General features: G+C 35.2%; 2 protein-coding genes and 1 pseudogene across 6 annotated transcripts; 2 read left to right on the forward strand and 1 right to left on the reverse strand.

The window, feature by feature from the left end:
* The first annotated feature begins 616 nt into the window (after window positions 1-616).
* Window positions 617-2,601, forward strand: LOC131737572 (glutathione peroxidase 3-like; annotated as a pseudogene).
* Window positions 2,602-4,460: 1,859 nt separating this feature from the next.
* LOC117415922 (hypoxia-inducible factor 1-alpha inhibitor) lies at window positions 4,461-18,953 on the reverse strand. Of its 5 annotated transcripts, none has more exons than XM_034026859.3 (9): window positions 18,899-18,953; window positions 18,012-18,187; window positions 12,453-12,703; window positions 9,992-10,140; window positions 9,465-9,610; window positions 8,801-8,907; window positions 7,466-7,529; window positions 6,727-6,837; window positions 4,461-6,565 (listed from the first exon to the last, which is right to left on the reverse strand). In XM_034026859.3, exons 2-9 carry the CDS (start codon window positions 18,174-18,176, stop codon window positions 6,509-6,511), a joined length of 1,050 nt encoding a protein of 349 aa, XP_033882750.2. In that variant the 5' UTR covers window positions 18,177-18,187; window positions 18,899-18,953; the 3' UTR covers window positions 4,461-6,508. The 5 variants fall into 5 exon arrangements, with proteins under 5 accessions (XP_033882750.2, XP_058882394.1, XP_058882392.1 ...); XM_059026411.1 differs by having other exon boundaries at window positions 18,863-18,919; XM_059026409.1 differs by lacking the exon at window positions 18,899-18,953 and adding an exon at window positions 18,567-18,775.
* LOC117415923 (NADH dehydrogenase [ubiquinone] 1 beta subcomplex subunit 8, mitochondrial-like) lies at window positions 18,904-21,207 on the forward strand. The gene is made up of 5 exons (XM_034026861.3): window positions 18,904-19,015; window positions 19,376-19,502; window positions 19,832-19,931; window positions 20,209-20,364; window positions 21,016-21,207. Exons 1-5 carry the CDS (start codon window positions 18,928-18,930, stop codon window positions 21,106-21,108), a joined length of 564 nt encoding a protein of 187 aa, XP_033882752.1. The 5' UTR covers window positions 18,904-18,927; the 3' UTR covers window positions 21,109-21,207.
* The last annotated feature ends 183 nt before the right edge of the window (window positions 21,208-21,390 follow it).

Consider the following 21,390-nt stretch of genomic DNA (forward strand, 5'->3'; position numbering starts at 1 on the left):
CAGTTATAAAGTTATTGAAGTGACCTTATCTGCAGTTACATTTAAGTGATAATGCAGCTATAGCTGGATTGTAACAGACGGCACCTAGTACATTATTCTATTCTAGACCACAATGTATCAGCTGTCTCCCTGGGAATGTGCACCCATTGAGTTGACCTACTACAACCAGACAGTTGCATTCCTGCATATGAAGACTGAAGCCTTGTTGCTGTTCGGTCGTTCATGTTTAACAAATAAAGCACTGTTAGTTTACTTTTTTTTTTCTTGACCCTTTTTTAATTATTTTAATACAAAGCTCAGAAATACATTCCTGTGAAAAAAAAAAAATTGTTACTAATGATATCCAAAAAAAAAAAGTTTCAGTATCTTATAACCTTAACCATATGTTTGAGCGTTTTTTAAGTTATGGATTAATATTTGTATACAATATGCTTGATCTTTATTTATTTTTAAACAAACCAGTGAGCTTTAGAATTACTATAATTGTATATATAGGCCAACATTTCAGGCTAATTTCTTTTAGACAATTGTCAAAACCGTTGCCTGTTTATACCTTAAAATTAATGTCTGTGTTTGAAGTGATATACAGTACAATTCTCAATTACTTTATTTTAACATGTGTCCATTATTTCCCCCTCAACTGCAGTACTATGAACTGCACACACTAATGGAAAAGTTAGCTCGGAATTCGTTCACTGTTCTCGCCTTCCCCTGTAACCAGTTTGGCCTTCAGGAACCTCGTAAGGGTTGTGTTTTTCAATACCATCTGGAGTCATTTCAATCTAACAGGCCATTAGAAAAATAAAAATACAAATGTAAAACGGACCCTATTTACCAATTTAACTACTGTGGTGAAATTAATTGACTTTTAGATCATCTTTTATGAAAAGGCATTATGAAGAGTTATTCTGCAGGTCATTTGAACTATAAGAAAACAGGTAGTTATACTGTAGCATGGCTTATTTTGACACAGCCAAAATAACATAAAAAACAGATGACAAATAAACAAATATGTAAGCTATAGTTGCTAGTCATGAAATAACATGACAGGTTAGGAACTGTTGGTAGCATTTCTATAACAAGACGCATTATTCCTTTTACTAAAGTGTATTATTTCAAACTTAACAGAGGAAAACTATGAGACATTAAACATCCCTAAGTATGTGAGACCAGGAGAAGGATTTATCCGAAGTTTCAGGTAATTGGAAAGATTGAAGTGAACGGGGCTAAGGAAGACCCAGTCTACACTTTTTTAAAGGAAAGTGCTTTGTAAGTGATTTTGATTGTATGTCTGGTTTATAGAGAGACTCTATTGGTCCCCCAAGAAAGACATACGCTGGAACTTTGAATATTTTATCATCAATGCCATAGGAGTGCCGATTAAGAGGCAATTTCTTTTTTTTAAATACATAGGAAAACTGGTCTCGCTTAAGAGCATCATTTATTCAGTATAGTGCAGCTGACAAGTAAAATATAATGGTGTTTATGCCACTGACCTCAGCTGTGGCAGATCTAAACACTGCCACTGTTTAGATGACTAAATAGGCCTCTTTGTGCAGTACACGAGTCTCTTTAGTGTATTTTGAACTGTATCAAATATGTAAATGCCAGGAGGATCCTATTTTACTAATTTAAATGATAGCAGTATTATGATATGTCAGTTGTGACTTTGTATGTATGGGCATCCTTAGTATTCAATTTCAAGTCATTCCTAATGGGAAATTAACAATCACAGAAGCCTGGGAAGCTCACTGTTATTATCTTGCAATCACTTCTTTGTGGACACTTCCAACATGCAGGGCTGTCAATCTAATCAGTCGTACATGCAGAGGAGAGAGGTCGAGAAGTTGACAGAACAGACACTACTCTCATGCCCAGTGTTATATACAAATCCAACTGGCAAGTGCTTGAAATGTGGATTTGAGTTATGTCTGGTGTGTTCACCATTTCTAAATCTACGATCATCATAGTACATAGTGTTTGGAAATCTTCCCATATAGATCATGCTGTAGAGAAGAATGGAACTGACAGCTGTTCAAACCAACTAAGGTTTTGCATGCAGTTCAGCTGGGTGCATAAAATAACTTGCCCCAAGTCTGACTGTGGGAGCATAGTAAGAACAGAATGCCATATCAAATCCTCCACCTGTGTACTAGAAAACTAAGGAGAAACTGTTAGCAGGAGATACATAGACAGATGTTTAACAGAACACCGGTACCCAGCTGCAGACACAATACACAGAGACTGTCTCAAATTTTAATTTGCACACTTCTGTGCGTGGACCTGGCTATGGTGACACTGGCTCTCATTAAGGTCTCTCCGAAGTCATTGTATTTTCCAATTTCCCCATCTTGGGCAACCAAGATTGGTGCTAATCAGTCTACGAGAAATATCTGTAATTTGAAGTAGCAACCAATTGTAATTGTAGTTAATCACCAAATAATCTTACCCCTAGAAATGGAGATGAAAAAAAGGATCATGTTCCTTTTTCTTAGGTATGGCTTAACTGTTCCTTTTAAAGAGGTGAAATGTAACATTGAAACTCTTCTGAAAGAAATGTCTACATCCAGACAGAAGCGGTGGGATCACCAGTACCTTTGAATGGATACATGAAAGCCTGCTCATTGCAACACTGGAGACAGAATGAAGAACGTTCAGTAAATGCTGACAAGCAGCTGATCAGTGTCTGATGTGGTGGGAGAGAATACTCTGTGTTTAGTACATTCAGTCCCATCTGCCTCTATTCAGCTGTTGGTTGGCATCATTTGATCAGTGCACAATACAGCATGAAGATAAGAGTTTCAAAAACTTTAAGCAGCGTTTTATAAAAAAAAAAAAACAAACAACAAGGTCTGCGTTATACAACGCAGACAATAATAATTCCAGCATCATTCTCAAATCAAACCACACGAGTAAAAAACAAGAAAAGATGACTGTTGAATGACCTGTGAGGTATCCTCTTACTGAATTGGCATTTGTCATAACAATTCATTTAAGGAACTGAGCCAACTAAGCCTGAAAAGGGCTCAAACATGCAGATTGTACACTGCTGTGCAAAAGTCTTAGACATGTTGCATTTTTCTACTCCGATGCATTATGAGCATCAACAATTTACTCAACGCCTCCACTAGTGTTTTCTACTATTATAACAACCTTGACTTGCATAAAAAAGGAAAAACATTGAGTGAAATAGCTTGCATCACTTGATTTTCAAGGTGTGGTATCCGAAGCATAATCAAGTACAGAGAAACATCATCTGTATTTGACAAACCCAGGATTGGAAGACCCAGAAAGCTGTCTAATAAGGATGAGCAATACTTGAAGATAATATCATTAAGGAATAGAAAGAAGACAAGCGTTGAATTGACAAAAGAACTGGCAGGAGGCACAGGTGTCGTTGTCCATCAAATCACTTGTTGATATGATGGATATTTTTTGGTTTGACCAACATTTTAAAAAAATGTGAAAATATGTGCAAATAGTGATATTAAAAATGTGTATCACACTACAATTCTAAATGAAAATGTTTGTTTAAATTTCCAACCACCTACCTCCTGTTAAACAGGTTTATGTGGGGTAAAGAAATAAAAAAAATAAAGAATCTATATGCTTTTCCACAAGTTTAAAATGGCAAAACCAGTCAAATTTTGTGCAGTATAAAACATTATGCAGGGATAAAATGAGTCAACATAACCAAAAATCAATTAGAATGGGGCAGGTTTCCTAAACATTAACTTGACAATCAGACACCTAAACACTTCATTATTTGTTTTCTTGTCCTTTTTTTGCCAAAACCACTTTAGAGAAAAGTCCATATTGCATTTTTGGTGTTTTAATAATAATAATAATAATAATAATAATAATAGTCTTACTGTATTGCTTTATTAAGAGGAGACATGGGATTTCTTGACATTGGACAACCTTAAAAAGCAAGGCTGAGAAAATGCGTTTCAATTAATATGGTATCTGTAATATGTCGTTGTTTAAGGGATGGAGTGGTACTAAATGAATTTTTGGTTAGACTCTTATTTTTGCGTCCCTTACATCATCCTGTTTTCTTGCTTGTAAGTTTAATTACCTCCCTTTCGGCTTGGAGACACTTAAAAGGGAGTATATTACAATGACTGTAATTGGCTAATTTACTTTGGTAGCCATGGAAACATTCAAATAGAAGCAGTTTATGGGCACTGCAAGGATGACAAGAGACTAATATGTATATACAGTATACAAATGAGAATAGAATGTTAACAGTTGAATAGGCCTGTGAAACTCGAGTTTATAAGCAAATCCTGCAAGTTTTACATTTTATTATTAATTCTGATTGATTTCAAAATTGAAATTACAACATGAAAACTCGCTAGGCTTCAATTATATCAAACATGAGTCTTAAAACTAAACTGTAACTTTAATACTCACATTCACATCATATTTCAAGTGATCCTATATAGTGACTAAGAAACAACAGAGCAGAGTTTTTATTAAAAATCAACTATCATCTCTCGTCAGGTCATTAGCAATATGCATTATGACAGGGTATCAAAGTTACAAAAACACTAAGTAACAAAAAAAATAAATCAAAGATTTATTAATCAGCAATTGTACACATCTTAGATATGAAAAATAAACAAACAAAAGTTAGCAGTATGTTCTTTCAATCTTTGAACACGCAAATGCTGTTTTGTTAACTCCTCAAATACTGTATTTGACACAGTTACACATGTAAATAAAATATGTACAATTCCCATACCTTGGTTTAACTCAAACATATTGGAATATTTTCTCAAACCTTCCCCAGCCAGCCCCAGCAGTCTACCGAACACCAGACTTATTATACATTCACTATTTTTAAATCATATAGCCTCGTTATGACAATTATTGTATATGAAATTGATCAAAAAGACTCAATTCAATACAAATGAGCTTATATCAATTGTGACTTTGTATTAATTTTCAATTGCATCTATTAGGCAGTCAACTAATTTCTAATGGGAAATTAACAATCCTGGGATTGTTAAGCCTGGGAAGCCTGGGAAGCTCACTGTTATTATCTTGCAATCACTTCTTTGTGGACACTTCCAACATGCAGGGCTGTCAATCTAATCAGTCATACATGCAGAGGAGAGAGGTCGAGAAGTTGACAGAACAGACACTACTCTCATGCCCAGTGTTATATACCAATCCAACTGGCAAGTGCTTGAAATGTGGATTTGAGTTATGGCTGGTGTGTTCACCACTTCTAAATCTATGATCACCATAGTACATACTGATTGGAAAACCTCCCATAGAGATCATGCTGTAGAGAAGAATATAACCGACAGCTGTTCAAACCAACTGAGGTTTTGCATGCAATTCAGCCTTAAACTGGAAATGCTGCCAATAACTGAACTGATAGTATCTAACAAAATGCACAGTAATTTGTATTAAACCATATTTATCCTGTATTTGGTTTGGAAGCTTTTTTCTCATTAAAAGAGGATACTGTTTCTAAGTTTGATAGCCCCACACAGGTCCACTTTTAAAAAAGTTGTCTATGTTGTCAGAACTACATCATGTACACAAGTGATTATTTAAGTGCTTATTTAAGCTTTGGTGCTAGTAGGGTGTTGAGAAGTACAGGTAAGTGAGGGTAACAATGCTAAGCAAAGAAAGTCTAGCTCATACACAAAGTTGCAATACAAAATGAAGCTGTCTCAGCAAATATATACACTGTAAGGTTTTTGTGGGCTCAAAAAAACTAAATAAATAATTAAACCAGATTCACATACAGATGAAAAATCTCTGCAAGAATTTACTTTCAGCATGTTGTCTGAAAAACTGATAAAAACTAACAGGATTTGGTATGGTATCTAAATCACATTAACCTAACAACCACAGTTCTCTTCCCCACAACATGACCCAGGATTTATTTTTTGGTCTTTGAGGCAATTGGTTCAACATCTGCCAAGTGTTTAATTTGGCTTGAAGTGCTTGTATACCTAGCTAATGAATAAAACAGAACCTGAAAATAGGTTTCTGTCACACCAGCTCCAATAACCAAATGTAGAAACAACCGTTCTTTATGTTGTATGGCTAATTATGCATCAGATAACCTATGTTAAAATGTATGCTTCATAAAAAACAAACGTATTACTTTACTTATTGATTTCCCACAACAAGCTGAGCTTTTGCACAAAGCAACTGCTTTGAGACAATCCCATAGGCCACCAGTCCAATTCCAAGTTCAGCAACATTGGTTACCAGGCAACTATAAGTTTCCACACTGGAGCACATCAATGTTCATGTATGAAATCTCCTTGATGACAGCTATTTTGTTTCTGTGTAGATAGAGATACGGGTTGGATCCACAGTAACATCACTGGCAGATGGACAAAGCAAAGTGGAAGAAGCTTTCCTACAGTAGGTGTTTGAGTGCGGCCGTGCAGAACTAGCTTACAGTTTGCGCACACATGTGCTGCTGGCTGCATTCCCTCCAGCAGCTACACATTGTCAAAGTGTCCTCCAGTAAGCACTAACTGAAGGCCTGGTCGTACCGCCCTTTGACCATCATGTTTAGTAAAGGACCCACCTGTGGAAAAGAAAGAAACGCCACCATAAGTAAAGCCTGAAAGTTTCTGATTGTTTTGTGTTGAAATGGTTTTGTAAAAAGATTTGTTTTTAAAAACCTTCAAAAGATAAGTATGATGATGGTCATAAAAATAAGCATCCTGAAACATTTGCCATAAATACCTCTTGTGGCTCCCCAAGAGCTTCTCCCAGCATCTTCTCTATATTCCTCATGATAGCCACCTTTTGATGAGCTTTCAGAGGGTACTCTATCCTCTTTGGTGTGGGTGCTCCCTGGGTGGGGGTGGGGGGGGGAGGAGGAGTTAGAGAAACTGATTACACCAACTCATATGAACTTGGAGGCCCATCAAGCTGCCAGAATAGTGCCATATTATATATATATATATATATATATATATATATATATATATATATATATATATATATATATATAACCAGCAGTCTGATTCCATCTTTCCTGACAATTCTGCTGAAGCAGATCACTAAGTCCCTTCATAACGAATATGTCCTGCAGAAGAGATACTGCTGTTGCAGACCACTTAACTGGTCTAGCAAAGTTATTCTTTTTGCTCTCCAATTATGAAACACTTCTCAGTGACAGTGACATTTAGTACAGCAAATGGACTTCGATGGACATGAATGTTTCTGATCAAAATCTATTTCTAAAAGGACAATCCATTGCTCCAGTTTCTAGGTTGAGAGAATGGTGCATGGGTAGCTTTTTTTCCCCTCACAAGGTGGTGCCATTGAGTCACTGACACCAAATGCTAAGGTAGTTAAGAGATGATCTTTTTACTTTGAGGGTAATATCTGCATGTTAGTCGGACAATACTTAGATTCCCCCCCCCCCCCCCCCCCCATTAATGATCAGGTTTCCACAGAAAAGCCCAAAAGGTCCTACCTTGTACCAAAAGTTAACTGTGATAGTAATGCCTCCATTTAGTAAGGATTCAATGTGATGCCACCTAAAACAGCAAAAACAGAATATGAATGATCTGACTGCAAACCAAAAAGTAATAACACATTCTTAGCAAGGTCCGAAGGATAAACAGATATGAGTTAGCCACGTCATTCACAACAAACTCTGAAAATCACCTTAAAAACAGAACTTGAAGACCTTTGCATTTTGTTTGTAGGATTTCTGATTCCCTTTCTATGGTTCCTTATTTACAAGGCATAAACTAACTTCAGCTGTATCCAGGATAAAGGGGTTTAATTATGACAATAAAAAGAATCTGAGAGTGTAACATGTACGTTAAATCAGTAAGGGTCCTGATCCATTAGAGTAAAAGCCACTTATGCTGGAACAGCTCCTTATCTCTTTGCAGCAGCAACATGCTGTAAATTACTGCCTTTCACACACAGCCTGTTAATTTGCTGAAGAGTGTTAATTGTCAGCCTCTGCTGTCCCTCGTACTGAGCTAAATTTGCTCCTTTCCATCACACTGTTATTATCTGTAAGTTCCCCACTGATGCTTAATGAATTTTTGGGGGATTAAATCCATTTATTAAATGACACTCTCTGGAGATTTGACATCTAAGCCAGTATTATCTCCAGTGCAAGACTGATCACGTGGTACTGCCTTATAACACTCTAGTCCTTTGTATTTTGGGGAATATCTCGTTTCAACTGATACCTACAGTACCAGATGCTACCAACAGGAGGCCTTACGGCATGTTACCGTTTCAAAGCATTTAAAATAACTAACAGACACAGTGTTAAAATGACCATTGTCAGACCAGTTTTAGTTTCACTCAGATGAAACAATTTTTTTCAAAAAAATCTACAATTACAATTTTTGACCACAAGGTGGAGCTCACATTAAAGGTAAAACAAAATGTCAAACAATATTTAAAGCTAAAAACACATTAATTTAGCAATAATTTATGTTCGGGAAATGATTGAATAGAAGTAAGTCATTAAGGCTGCAAGGAGATGACATAATACAGATCCCAGACAAATAATGGCACAAAATCTGGTACATAGTGAAGGTATTGGGCTGCCCTTGGGTTGTAATTCACGTCCATTCACAAGTTAATACAGTTAAAGGATTTAAATTATATTAATTTCAAGAGGTAGATAGGTAAATTAAGATCAGCTGTTCAGTGCAATGCCGCACAGCAGGCACAGTCTTAAGATTTCAGGTTTTTGCTTAAAACATCTTTTGGTAATTTTACTGCAGATGTGGGGATGACACCAGGCGACTTGTAAATAATATTAATAAATGCCCCTTACCAGTACATCGGGATGTAAAGCACATCTCCTGGACCCACCACTGTTTCATAACCCACGACATGTTTGAAATTAGGAAACTTCTCATAGTCAGGATTTTCAAAATCAACCTAAAAATGACAATGATTAGTAAAAAGGCCAGTTAAATCGGAACATATATCAACATATATACCGTCCTTAGGCCTTGTCATACTCTATAGACATTATATTTTTCCATTGGTAATATGTTTTTTAGCTTTCATATATGCCTTCTGGACTTTCTTTCAGGGCTTAAGTCTGGCTGGCTATCCAAAAAAATGACAGTGGCCTTAATAGTAGCTCTATGCATCTTGTCCATTGTTAAAAGTTTCTGTGATTTGGGGCATTGTAACACACCCTTTGGTTGTCACTTTGTTACGGTAGCATATGGGCTAGATTCAACCCACTTGTGACCACACAGTCTTGGTTTTATGCATATGTTGCAATTCCAGGAACACTCAGAAACTGCTCTGATATGTCGAGATGAGATCCTTCTGCTTTACCATGATTTAGATCACATTACCAAATACATTCTCATACATTACAGACTAGAGTATTTCTTTCATTTTAATTACATTCCATGATTTATGTCCAGTCAGTGTAGAAACATCAATTTCCAGCAACTACCAAACTGAGATCCGCCCCTCACCTGACTTTGTCGATCACATGGATGATGCACTGGGAATGGATAGAGACATTCAAACTGATCTGGTGGAAAGAGTATACATCGTTTGTAACCTTTTATTTGAGCAAAAAAGTTCTGTTGTTCATCATAGTGTGCTGGGGTCACATTCCCTGCGAGAAAAATGCAATAAATCAAATTAAATTATCAAAAACACAATTTACAAAAAGTTAGGAAAGCATTTGTATTAACATAAGAACTACCCAAAATAAAAACAAATGATTATTAATATCAATAAAACAGCTAAATGTAGTGCTCCTTAAAAATAACATTTAAAAAAAAGAAAGAAAAAAAAAGTAATTTATTTAGTGAGTTTGTTTCTGAATTGTGTGGAAATACCTCTGCCCTGTTGTTGAATTGCTCTAATCCCAACTAGATCTTACTGTGAATAACAAATTGTCCAGATAACTTGGAGTGTTTCTTGGCGAAGTGTACTTTTCTGCTATGCCAAGCAAACCCGCAAGCTTAGCACCATAATGGAATCGACCCAGTACCTTCCATGCCAATGAGAAGCAGGTTGGATGTCAGCGGCCCCCAGTTCCGTTTGGCTTGCTGTTTGTTAATCCATTTCCAGTTAAATCCCAGAAAATCCACCACAATTTTCCGCCCTACTGTGTCGTTCAGTGTTTGCTGCAAATATAACCTGAAATTATTGGAAAGTCAGTTATTCATATTCTTTTTAAAAATTGAATCAACAACTTAAAAAAAAAAAAAAAATTCTGATCTATACAAATTGTGTAAAGGTCTGGATTGGACTGAAACTTTTTTGGCTGCTCTTAATTTAACTAATCTTAAAGAAACTAATAAATGAGGTAGGCCAACTGAGCAAGAAAATATTTGTAGAAGAAGATGTACAGTAGGAGGACGTGTTGAAATTGATAAGCTGTCCGCACAATGGTTTACTTTATAAATGTATTGTACCGATTGCTGTATAGTCATTTAAGTATGTGGGATGTGGCCTATTAAACAATTGCTTTTACTTTATAAATGTATTGTACCAATTGCTGTATAGTCATTTAATTATGACAAGGATGTGGCCTATTAAACAATTGCTTTTTTGCAGCAGCAACACCAAGACAATGACAATTTAACAAAAACTTTACTTTCATTTTTAGTTTCCAAAAAGAAAACTGGCAAAGAGAGAGAGAGAGAATATGGGATGTGTGATCTGTGAATTTCATACACCTCAACACATTCCACAGATCCACAAACACCCGAACTATGGCTCTCAACTTACAGTTAAAAAGTTTTTTTTTTTTTTTGTCTGTACGCATAAAAGGATGAAGAGATGGGAAGATCACACTGCTGCAGGTTAAAATGAATACAAGATAAACCCATCTAGCCCTCTGCTTAGTCTAATAGTGGATTCCTTAATTCTAGATTTCCTCTGTGATAACTTTGAACTTTAATTTTTGGAGTAGCAAGCCAATCCGGTCTGGTTGTTTAAAAATTTTTTGAATTCCATACTCCATCCACACTTTTAGTCTAATCAGTGCTGTAGCAAATCAAATTATATCAAATTGAGGTGTCCTAGAGTTTCCTTTAGTTTAATACAAAGCCCACTAAGAGCGATAACACAGACAATAGGTAATAAATTCATCTTGATTTGTATACCGGTGTCATAAGGAATTATTAGACCGGGGAAAAAGTGGATTGCGATTGATTAAAGGGGAGGTTAACTACATGAATCAACATTTTCTATCTGGTCATTTTATTTGCCAGATCGTATGGTAATAGGGGGGACATCACACAAACATGATAGCTAAATCAGTAAACATATTTTTATTTTTGAATAGGAACAGGAGTTTTGTCATGTAGCCTATGCACCTGGGTTTGAAAATAAAAATGAGTGCTGCCTGTAAATATAAATGAAAGAACAAAACGCATAATAAATAATAATAATACAAGTGTATCAGTGATTGCTGTGCATCGTGGCCTAAGTTAGTAACCGCAGCATGGAGTTCAATTTTGTCAATGACTGAAAATCGTGCTTTAACTTTTTGCTAATCGCTCGCATACCTATCCTTACAGTACTGCTTACACGTTAAATATATAACAAAAACATCTCGAGCTGCTATAACGTTTGTTAAACAGACAGACATATAAATGACACAAAGTAAATTTTAAATTATTTATTTTTAGTTAATATATCCGATCAACTTATTCCCTGGGCGCAATCTACTAATTCCCCAGATGCAGTACTAGTAGGTGTAAACCTTAGAAACAATGGAACCTCCCCTTTAAATTCTAGACGGCGATCCACTTTTTCCCCGGTCTACTTATTCCCCAGGACACCGGTACTGGTTTACAGCACATTCTATTATTTATCAGCTCATGGAAAGGCAAGTTAACCAGTGGCTAAGTAATTTATTAATATACAGTAGACTGGCTAATCCAAACCTCTGTAGTGTCCTATGATCCAAACCATACTATCATAATGAAATGCATGTTAAAAGCAGCTGCAAAAACTTTCTTTTCTCCCACACAGATGAATTCAAATATTCTGCAAAACACCAATCTAACACCAATCTGCAGCCTGGAGTGGGATAGATACTAGAAGATGCCTAAAGTGCCTTGTGGAATTGTGGACCTACAACTGGGTCAAATTGGCAGTGGATTCAGTCTCAAATGCAGCACACTGGTCAAGGAAGACGACTGAGGATCTTATAAGCCTTGAACACCATCACGGACAACAGCCTAGGTTTAATATGCAAATGGAGTGAATGAAACAAACAGGCAATATCTTCCCATATTGTAGGCATATTATAGCTATATCATGAAATACACATTTATTTCAAAGTACTGGAAGTCAGTAATCACAGACTATAATTCTTAAAATATAGCAATATTTTTTTTTTTCTAAGACACTTGTACACTTAATTTCACTTCCATGTTTTATCCAATTTAACACCTGCTGTTCTACTGCAAGTCGCCACCAAATCTTGATATTTGTACCTTTCCTCTCCACCAGTTTCTTCAGTCTCATGCATCTTGTCCACAAATTCACTGAATTTCATTTCCACTCGCCTTGACTTTGGTGTAAAGTTTTCAACGTTTGCCATTTTTTTTTCATCGTAGTACAAGAACTTGTGAGTTTGGGCAATGTACACTGAAAAGTCTCCATCTCCTATGCTTTCTTGCAAGAAGTCTGTGTCCCATTTGAGTGCTGGATAGACGAGGTTGGTGTCTGTTAACACAACCGGTTCCTAGAATGAGAAAATGAATTTTAAACGTTAAGCCCATTTGCCTGCTCATAACTTAATCCTCTTAAATCCACTGCAAATGAAGAATGATACACTATTTGTATATGTTAAAAGGCAGCTAACAAAATTGGCTATACTGCTTTCAAATTAACTTTTAAATTAAAATTACCCTTTTTTATATATGTAATCACCCTTTACTTTCCCAAATGTATTACTGGTATTCTAATAGAACACACATGGGAAAGGCTGAGGAAGGTAAACTGAAGTAGCTATTTTTCAATTCAGAATCTAAAAGGTTTATTCATATTAAAGCTCATTCAGACAGGTAACACAGCAGAATGTAGGATACATGAGGTGTATGACTCACAAATCACCAGGCAAAAACAAACAATAGTTGGTTATTTATCTCTCTCTCTATCTATATATATCGAGATATAGATAAATAGATAGAGATATCTGTATCTATATCTATATCTATAAATATATATATATATATATATATCTATATAGATATATATATATAGATATATATAGATATATATATATATATATATATATATATATATATATATATATATATATATATATATTAGCTCAAAGAGCCAGCTGCCCAACGTTTCGATATGTTGTACATATCTTTCTCAAGGGAGCCTGTGTTTGAATCAAAACATTGGAGGTATTTATAGGTTTTTGACGGCATGACAACTACTTGTTATTGTTTACATTCAAATCCATGATTTATTCTTACATGATGTAATGGTGTTCTATATATTGTGACATCATTTTTACTTCTATCTTTGAATCTGTATTAATTCTAATTAACACCACTTTACATAAACTTATATTTTTATTATATCATGCAATGCTGGCTCTGAGGATCAGTCTAGATTTGGCCTCCTCAGCGCATCAGTATGCACAACTTTTGAATGAATATTGTTTATTTATTTAAATGTTATATATTTATTGAAGTTAATTAGTTCATTCTTTTCTGTTGAGTCCCGCTGGCATAATCGTGTTCAGTCTATTTATCCATTTACTTTCTTTTATTCTTCTATATGTCGCATTGTCTAATTTGAGCTGTTCTAATACTACAAACTTTACATCATTTATGTCATGTCCCTGACTGGTGAAGTGCTGTACTATTGGTTCATTCATTTTTTTATTTCTAATTAATGAAAGGTGGTTCTGAATTCTTTTATATAAAGTAGTTCCAGTCTCTCCAACATATTTGATTTCATCACATTTTTCACAGGCTATTCCATAAACAACATTGCTATTTTTACAGTAGGTATTAGTTTTTAGTGGATATGTGGTGTTCTTATGTTTAATTATATTTTTACTTTTGTCTATGTATTTACACACTTTACATCTACTAGTGCACATGTTCGTAGAACCTATTTTGACAATTATTCTTTTATGTTTACTGTGAACTAAAATATCACCTAAATTAGCTTCTCTTTTGAATGCTACAACTGGGGCCTTAAGAAATACTTTTTTTAATTTTACATTTTAATTTATATATATATATATATAACGAGCGTTAATGCTCCAATCAGAGTATCTAAAATAACACTAACGATGATGGCTGTTTATTTTTTGAAGTCATGTACTGCACATTTGAGCCAAGTATAGGGCTTGTGCTACGTGACTGAGGCAGCGTACTCTTCAGACCACGTGGGTCTGCACTCGCTTTACAAATTCACACCGAAACCGCAACGCAAGCGGAAACAAAATACATAAAAACAAAGTATGTCTGCGCCAGGTTTATATATATATATATATATATATATATATATATATATATATATATATATATATATATATATATATATATATATCACTGCACACCACATATACCTATAACGCAAATACCACAATACTGTTGCAATTGCTGTAGAAGACCTATAAATGTACAGGAATACAAAACAATAAAAACAACTGCTACACCACCTGTGTGGTTTATAGACCCCAAGTCACTCGAGTCACATACGCGCTAGTACAAAAAGAAATATTAAAATTGGAGCAATGAATAAGCTATTGTTTTCTCGTAATTAACGTGACTAGTTCAACTACTGCAGCCCAGAGTGCAATGCAAATGCAGAATGAAGTATTTCTGTATGCTACCCTCCACACAAACAGTACAAACAGAATGCACAGAAAAATAATAATACAAAAATGATGATGATGTTATGCCTTCCAGCTAAGCCCATATTATTTCCAAAAACACTACTGCAGTAGCTGTTGTGGCAATAGCAGTACTAATCGACCGTGGTATTTGCTGTTAAACGCCAACTAATATTATTTGATTTCTTAGCAGACGCCCTTACCGACGGAGAATTACAGTTGTAAAAAAAAAACAAAAAACACAACACATATCAATAATTACAGTACAATTAATAGCAAGATACAAGACACAAAACACAGCGACTTAAGTCCTAATAAGAGTAAATACAAAACAAAGTACAATTTGATATCGGGGCAGTTCAAGAGAAGTTAAGTGCTGATAGACACATCAGGGCAAGTGAAATACAAAGTACTACACATTGGGTTAAGTGCAGGATTAAATGCACTAAAGTAGGGAGCAGATAAGTGCAAATTAAAGTGCATTAAATTACGTCCCATTATCTAAATACAATATGGGAATTCAAATATATTTAATGGAATAACTTTCTGATTACATTTCATTTTCAATATAAAATCCCAAAAGACTTTAACAAACAACTATTGTGTTGTCTATTTTAATCAGCAAAAGAAAATAGTAAAGACATATTGTAGGAATGTTTTTATTATTATTATTATTATTATTATTATTATTATTATTATTATTATTAATAATAATAATAATAATAATAATAATAATGTCACATTTCTATTAAAGCAGAGGCTTTTCAGCATTTACAGCCTCTGAACAATTTGTATTATTATATATTTCATCAGGATGTTTAAATTCATGCTAAAAAAATCAGCTCTTAAGTTTTGCATCACCCCATAGAGTTAACTAATTTTGCTTCATAAATTCAAATGAGGTATATTGAATTACATACCGCTTTGTAGTTTTCCCATATACCTTACAAAAAACTGAGAAAAATTGAAAAATGTGACATTTCGAAATCTAACATGAAATAATGTACTACTATTATGGCTTCCGGTTGACTTTTGCAATATCATTTTGTAGTTTCTTTGATTCCATTATGTTAAATAAAAGATCTAAATTATGTTAATAGTTTTTTTTGTTTTTTATAAATTAATCTCTCAATCCTAAAATGTTAGGTGCATGGTGCAAAACTTTTGGCCATAGCTGTACAGCACCAAAGACAACAAACAGTTGTGTGGGTGAAGGGTGTGTTGTCTCCAGTAATTATTTTGGGGAAGAAGTGCATGTCTAAAAATTTTACATTTTCTATCATTTATAGTTCATAGTACAGTAGTTCAGTAGCTTTCAATAGTTGAATCATCAAATAAAATACAGTAATCCCTCGGGTATCTGTCCCTCACATACCCGCCCTAACCGTTTATCCGCCATGATCAATCTCTTCATCAACGTTAGTTTATTATTGAACAGAGAAGATTAGTTCAGATATTGTAGATCCTACCAAAGTTTTCGTACACTGTGTTGTATGTGCTCCGTTGCTTGTAGTGTCACATGAGCTGTTCAGTGTGTTGACTTGATATGTAAATAAATCCTGTTCTCCCAAAGGGCATATCAGCTTCAACCTCCATCTCGATCTCCTGTCTGTCACTCTGCAGCGAATGCATGCACCCACACGGCAGACGGCACTCTGTCACAAGCATGAATCCTGTATCTTTCTAAACAAGGAATTTAGGGGAGCGCCCCTAATAAACACTTAATCTCAAAACAATAATTGTGTGTATTTTTATATTTACACACCATTATACACAGCTGTGTATAATGGTATTTAAATATATATATATATATATATATATATATATATATATATATATATATATATATATATATATATATATATTGTTTGTTTTGTTTGTTTTTTTTGTTTTTTGTTTTTTGTTTTCCTGAGCAGTGGCATCCTAAACTGTCCTGCTGCTTCTGGTGTATTTGAGCGCAAAGAAGGTTAAACTATGAAAGAATGAAGCAAACTTACATGAAATAAACAGAACTGAACAGTGGCTCTAGCATTGCAATCCAGTACCACTGGAATGTATTAAATTAATCTAAACAGCAGCCATTTTAAATATCACCACTATTTACCAGACCCTTGGTGTGCCAAGCAATGTTATGAATACCTGAATTCCTGTCTGGATGATGTATACAAAGATAAAGATGTCTGCTACCTGTGTTTTTCACCTGTCTGGCACTACATTTAACTGCTCCCATTTATCACACATCCCCTCACCTAACTCGCACAAATCTAACACCTTGAGTGAACATGAAAAAAAAAAAAAAACGACATGATTAATTGTATTTATCCAAACTACAATTCCAATCGAATACATGACAGGAAGCACCTGGAAATGAAGAACAGTCAGCTCGTGACAAGGTGGCTCATTTGGCCCACAAGGCTCAAATACATTTGTCAATCGCTTGTGAGAAGTATATTCTTCATCTGCCAGGCCACAGTGACTTGATAGGATTTATATAAAAAAAAAAAAAAAACACGCAGGAAGAATACCATTGAACTGTAGTCTAATCCTTTCCAGGTTTTCCTTTGAGAATAATAAGACACCTGTCTAGTATAACGTGGTTATATAAAATAAATAAATAAATAAATAAATAAATAAATAAATAAAAATCGTAGCAAAACCTGGAATGGATCAACCAGATATGCAATGAGTCTCTTATTTCCCTTACTAAGGAATATAAGCCAATATAAAGTGTTCCTTTTCAGTTAAAAGGCTGGTAGTTTTAATGCATTGCCCAAACCTCTAGACGTTGAAGGGAACTACATAATTCGCCTTGTCTAAATTCAGATGTCTAAATACTGATCAATAACAGGTCTTTAAAAATGTATTCAAAATAGTGAACGACTATCAACTCCCGTTAAATATTACTGTGGATTAGGAACAACAAACTTTTCAATCACAGTTAAATACATCCATACAGCACGCTATGCATCAAAATGTAGGCTACTCATGTGTGGTACAGTATAGCGAAACTCCGTAAACAAGCCTAAAGAGTTTATATTGTATTAAGTAAATAGCAGGACACTGAAAAACGGTATATGCTTTCATTAATGACAAATGTTTTCTAGACATGCAGTCACAACATAGTTATTGTGTTAAACATAACAACGAGTAGCACAAACCATACTTCCAAAACAGTACACGTACATACCTCATTGTCTATAAGCATCTCAGCCCTGGGGTCGGTATGGGAGAGCCTGGGTATTGGCCGGGTCTGGAAAGTGTACTTGCGGAGCTGAGACTCGCTCCAACCCGGACACCGGAACTCTGAAAATTCGGTGCCCTCCTCGGTACACGATGGTTCTCCTTCAGCCATCGCAGTTGCTGCTGCAAATGCATGCACACGGTATGATTCTGTTAAACTGAGACCGTTTCTATAATCTGGCAAGTGGGTGTTGTTGTTGTTGTTTGTTTTGGGGGTTTTTTGACACTGATGTTACGTTACAGTTATGTAAAACATACCAATAGCTATTTCTGTCTGATAGTACAGAACACGTTACAACCGCTGCAGTGCCAATAAATGACAACCCAACACTGTAAACACACAAAACCCAACTGACGAGAGAGCACCTACAAGTTTAAAGAAAACGCACAACAGAGTTGTCGGGCAACACAAGTTAGTAACAGTATAGTGACACCAAGAGTTGCGACGGAATAATTGCATGTAATAACATACACATTGCAAAGGTGTCTATGTTAGGCTTACCTAGTTTGTAAATAAACCCCTTTTTATTTCTAATTTTGTATTGATGGTACACGCTTTGCTTTTTTAATTATTATTGTGAATGCCCTTAGGTTCAAAAATAGCTTAGTGTATTTGTGAATGTTTGACTGTACGCGTCAGAATACCACTTAATATACTATAGTATAAAAATAAAAAATAAAAAACTCCTAAGGACAGCAAAACCATGACATAGATATTATATTGTACTGCGCTGCCCTCAGTCTAAATACAATCATTTAACATCAGAAATGTGTTTGAACCATCTGCGCTTTACGCACCACGGCATTGGCGCACGCGTATTGCGCATTTCGTACCCGGCTGTCGCTGTGAGAGAAGAGTCAATATGGCTGCGCTTGGTGGTCGATGGGTTAGGGCTCTTTCCAAGGGGAAAGGGACGGGGGTAACAGTCTTTATGTTGGGGACTAGGGCAGGTCAGTTTTTTAATTGCAGTCACATCATTTATTTATGTTAGAATGTTACTACGTTTTGCTGTACAAACGTATAGAAACCCAATAACTTACTATCTGCCAAGCAGTAACCTTGGGACGTTTAACAGTAACAAAAACCTAATTCATTTTAACAATATATGTTTTACCAAACTAATCCTGCTGAAAAAGAACTATTAAGAAAAAATAAAAATTCCATTTGAAGAAGTACGAGACGGAGATAGACATTATGTAAACAGTCTCGTATTATAAACGTGTGGTTTATTATTTGTGTTAATCTGGCTGTCCAATTCCTGGTACAAGAAAATAAACACCATCTGTATTGTGTCATCTTAACTTTTACAGCCTCTGGAATTTCTAAGGATATGCTACCAGGACCTTATCCAAAGACACCTGAAGAAAGAGCAGCTGCTGCCAAGAAGTATAATATGAGGGTGGAGGACTACGAACCATACCCTGATGAGGGAAGGGGGTATGTTCTTTCCAGAACCATTTAAAACATGTTGTAAAGATGGAGCTGTGGGATGCTAGTAATGGAACATTGTAACTATTCAACTGAAGGACTACTACTTTAGAAAATAATGATTTTGTCCAGCTGCTGCCTCTCTATTGTCATTACTATACGTAGTACAGGTTTAAGGTATATATTGGAAAGGCTTTACCCACTTACACCAGGCACCATGACCCCCTAGATGGAGGAGCTGCCACATGCTGTGTTGGTATTGCCTGATATTTGTTGGAAAGCAGTACTTGTAATTATATCATGAACCACAGTAAATAGTTAATCTTATTATTCTACAGTTATGGTGACTACCCAATGCTTCCAGCTAAGTCACAACATGAGAGAGACCCCTGGTATTCCTGGGACCACCCAGACCTGAGGAAGAACTGGGGAGAGCCGGTATGAAATAGCATCTTCTATTATTTCACCGCATGGCATCTTAAGAGTTTCAACCCTTATATATTTCTGTTTGTATTACTGGCTACCTAATGAATGTGTCTCACACACACACACACCCACACGCATATATATAGGTTAAATATATATTATTTTTAGATTTTTTTTTTTTTACATTTACAATGACTTGAAGGTTTATGGTTTTAGTGTAGACTCATGTGGTAACTTGAAAAAAGAACATTTACTATGGGAAACACAATTATGTTGGTTATCCTCCTAGATGCACTGGGATTTCGACATGTTCATCAGGAACCGAGTGGATACATCTCCCAGCCCGGTCCCTTGGAATACAATGTGCAAACACTTGTTTGGATTTGTTGGTGTTATGCTCTTAATGTTTTGGCTTGGGGAAACATTCCCAGCCTACCAGCCTGTGGTAAGTTTGAAAGGAAATTATATTCTTAAGGACACAGTTTAGGCTCATTTTCCAACTGTTTCCTTGAGCATCAGAATGTGTTCCTTTTTTAAAATAAAAATATTTAGATCACTGTTTCTTAAAATGAAGATTTGTTATTGCATACATTTACTGTTCATTTTAATCCAGAGGGAAAATATTAGTGTACAAAATTAAAAACTCAAAAACTAATATTGAGAGAGCTGTGCTACAATTATGATTTCTTTACAATTAAGACAGTAGGGTTGGTACGGAATGGCACTTTTAAAGTATGAGCATTAAAATGTTATCCTAACTATGTTCTTCTGTTTACATTTACTTGGCATCTGCTAATAGGCATAAGAAATACATCAGTAAGAAATACCAGTAAAGAGCAAATGTAGTATTTTTTACTAGTAATACCACTAGGGGAATAGTGTTTCAGGGGGCTGGTTAATGGTGTACCAGATGTATATTACTTGAAGGATACAAATTATTCTGAGAGCTTATTTAGACCACAGGGTGCCTTAAACTTTTGACTGAAACAAAAAATGATTTACGGTGAATCTAAACAACTGGTGTTTCATACATATACTTATTTAAATTTGCAAATGTATTAACATGCTAAGAATTAAAAATGTTTTTCTTTTACAGGCTCCCAAACAGTATCCCTATAATAACCTACATCTCGAAAGAGGCGGTGACCCCAACAAACAGCCTGAAGAAGAGAAACATTATGAAATCTAACAGTGGTATATTAAACTGAGCAATTGTGATGCTTAGGTTTGTTGTGTTGTCTATATTAACAAGTCCAGAATTCTAATAAAAATGTTACTTCGACCATGAGCTACTGTAATTCTGTGTAGATTCTTGGTTTCTCTGCTGTTTATCATTGCCACCAAAACATAAGTTGCGGATTTCCAAATCACCTAAGCATATTGCATACATTTTTTTTTTTTTTTTTTGATATTTTCAAAAAGGGCCAAGTTACAAAATAAAACTTACACAAGACACCATAAAGGATTAGAT

The sequence above is a fragment of the Acipenser ruthenus genome, chromosome 7, assembly GCF_902713425.1.
Source record: "Acipenser ruthenus chromosome 7, fAciRut3.2 maternal haplotype, whole genome shotgun sequence".
NCBI classification, from domain to species: domain Eukaryota; kingdom Metazoa; phylum Chordata; class Actinopteri; order Acipenseriformes; family Acipenseridae; genus Acipenser; species Acipenser ruthenus.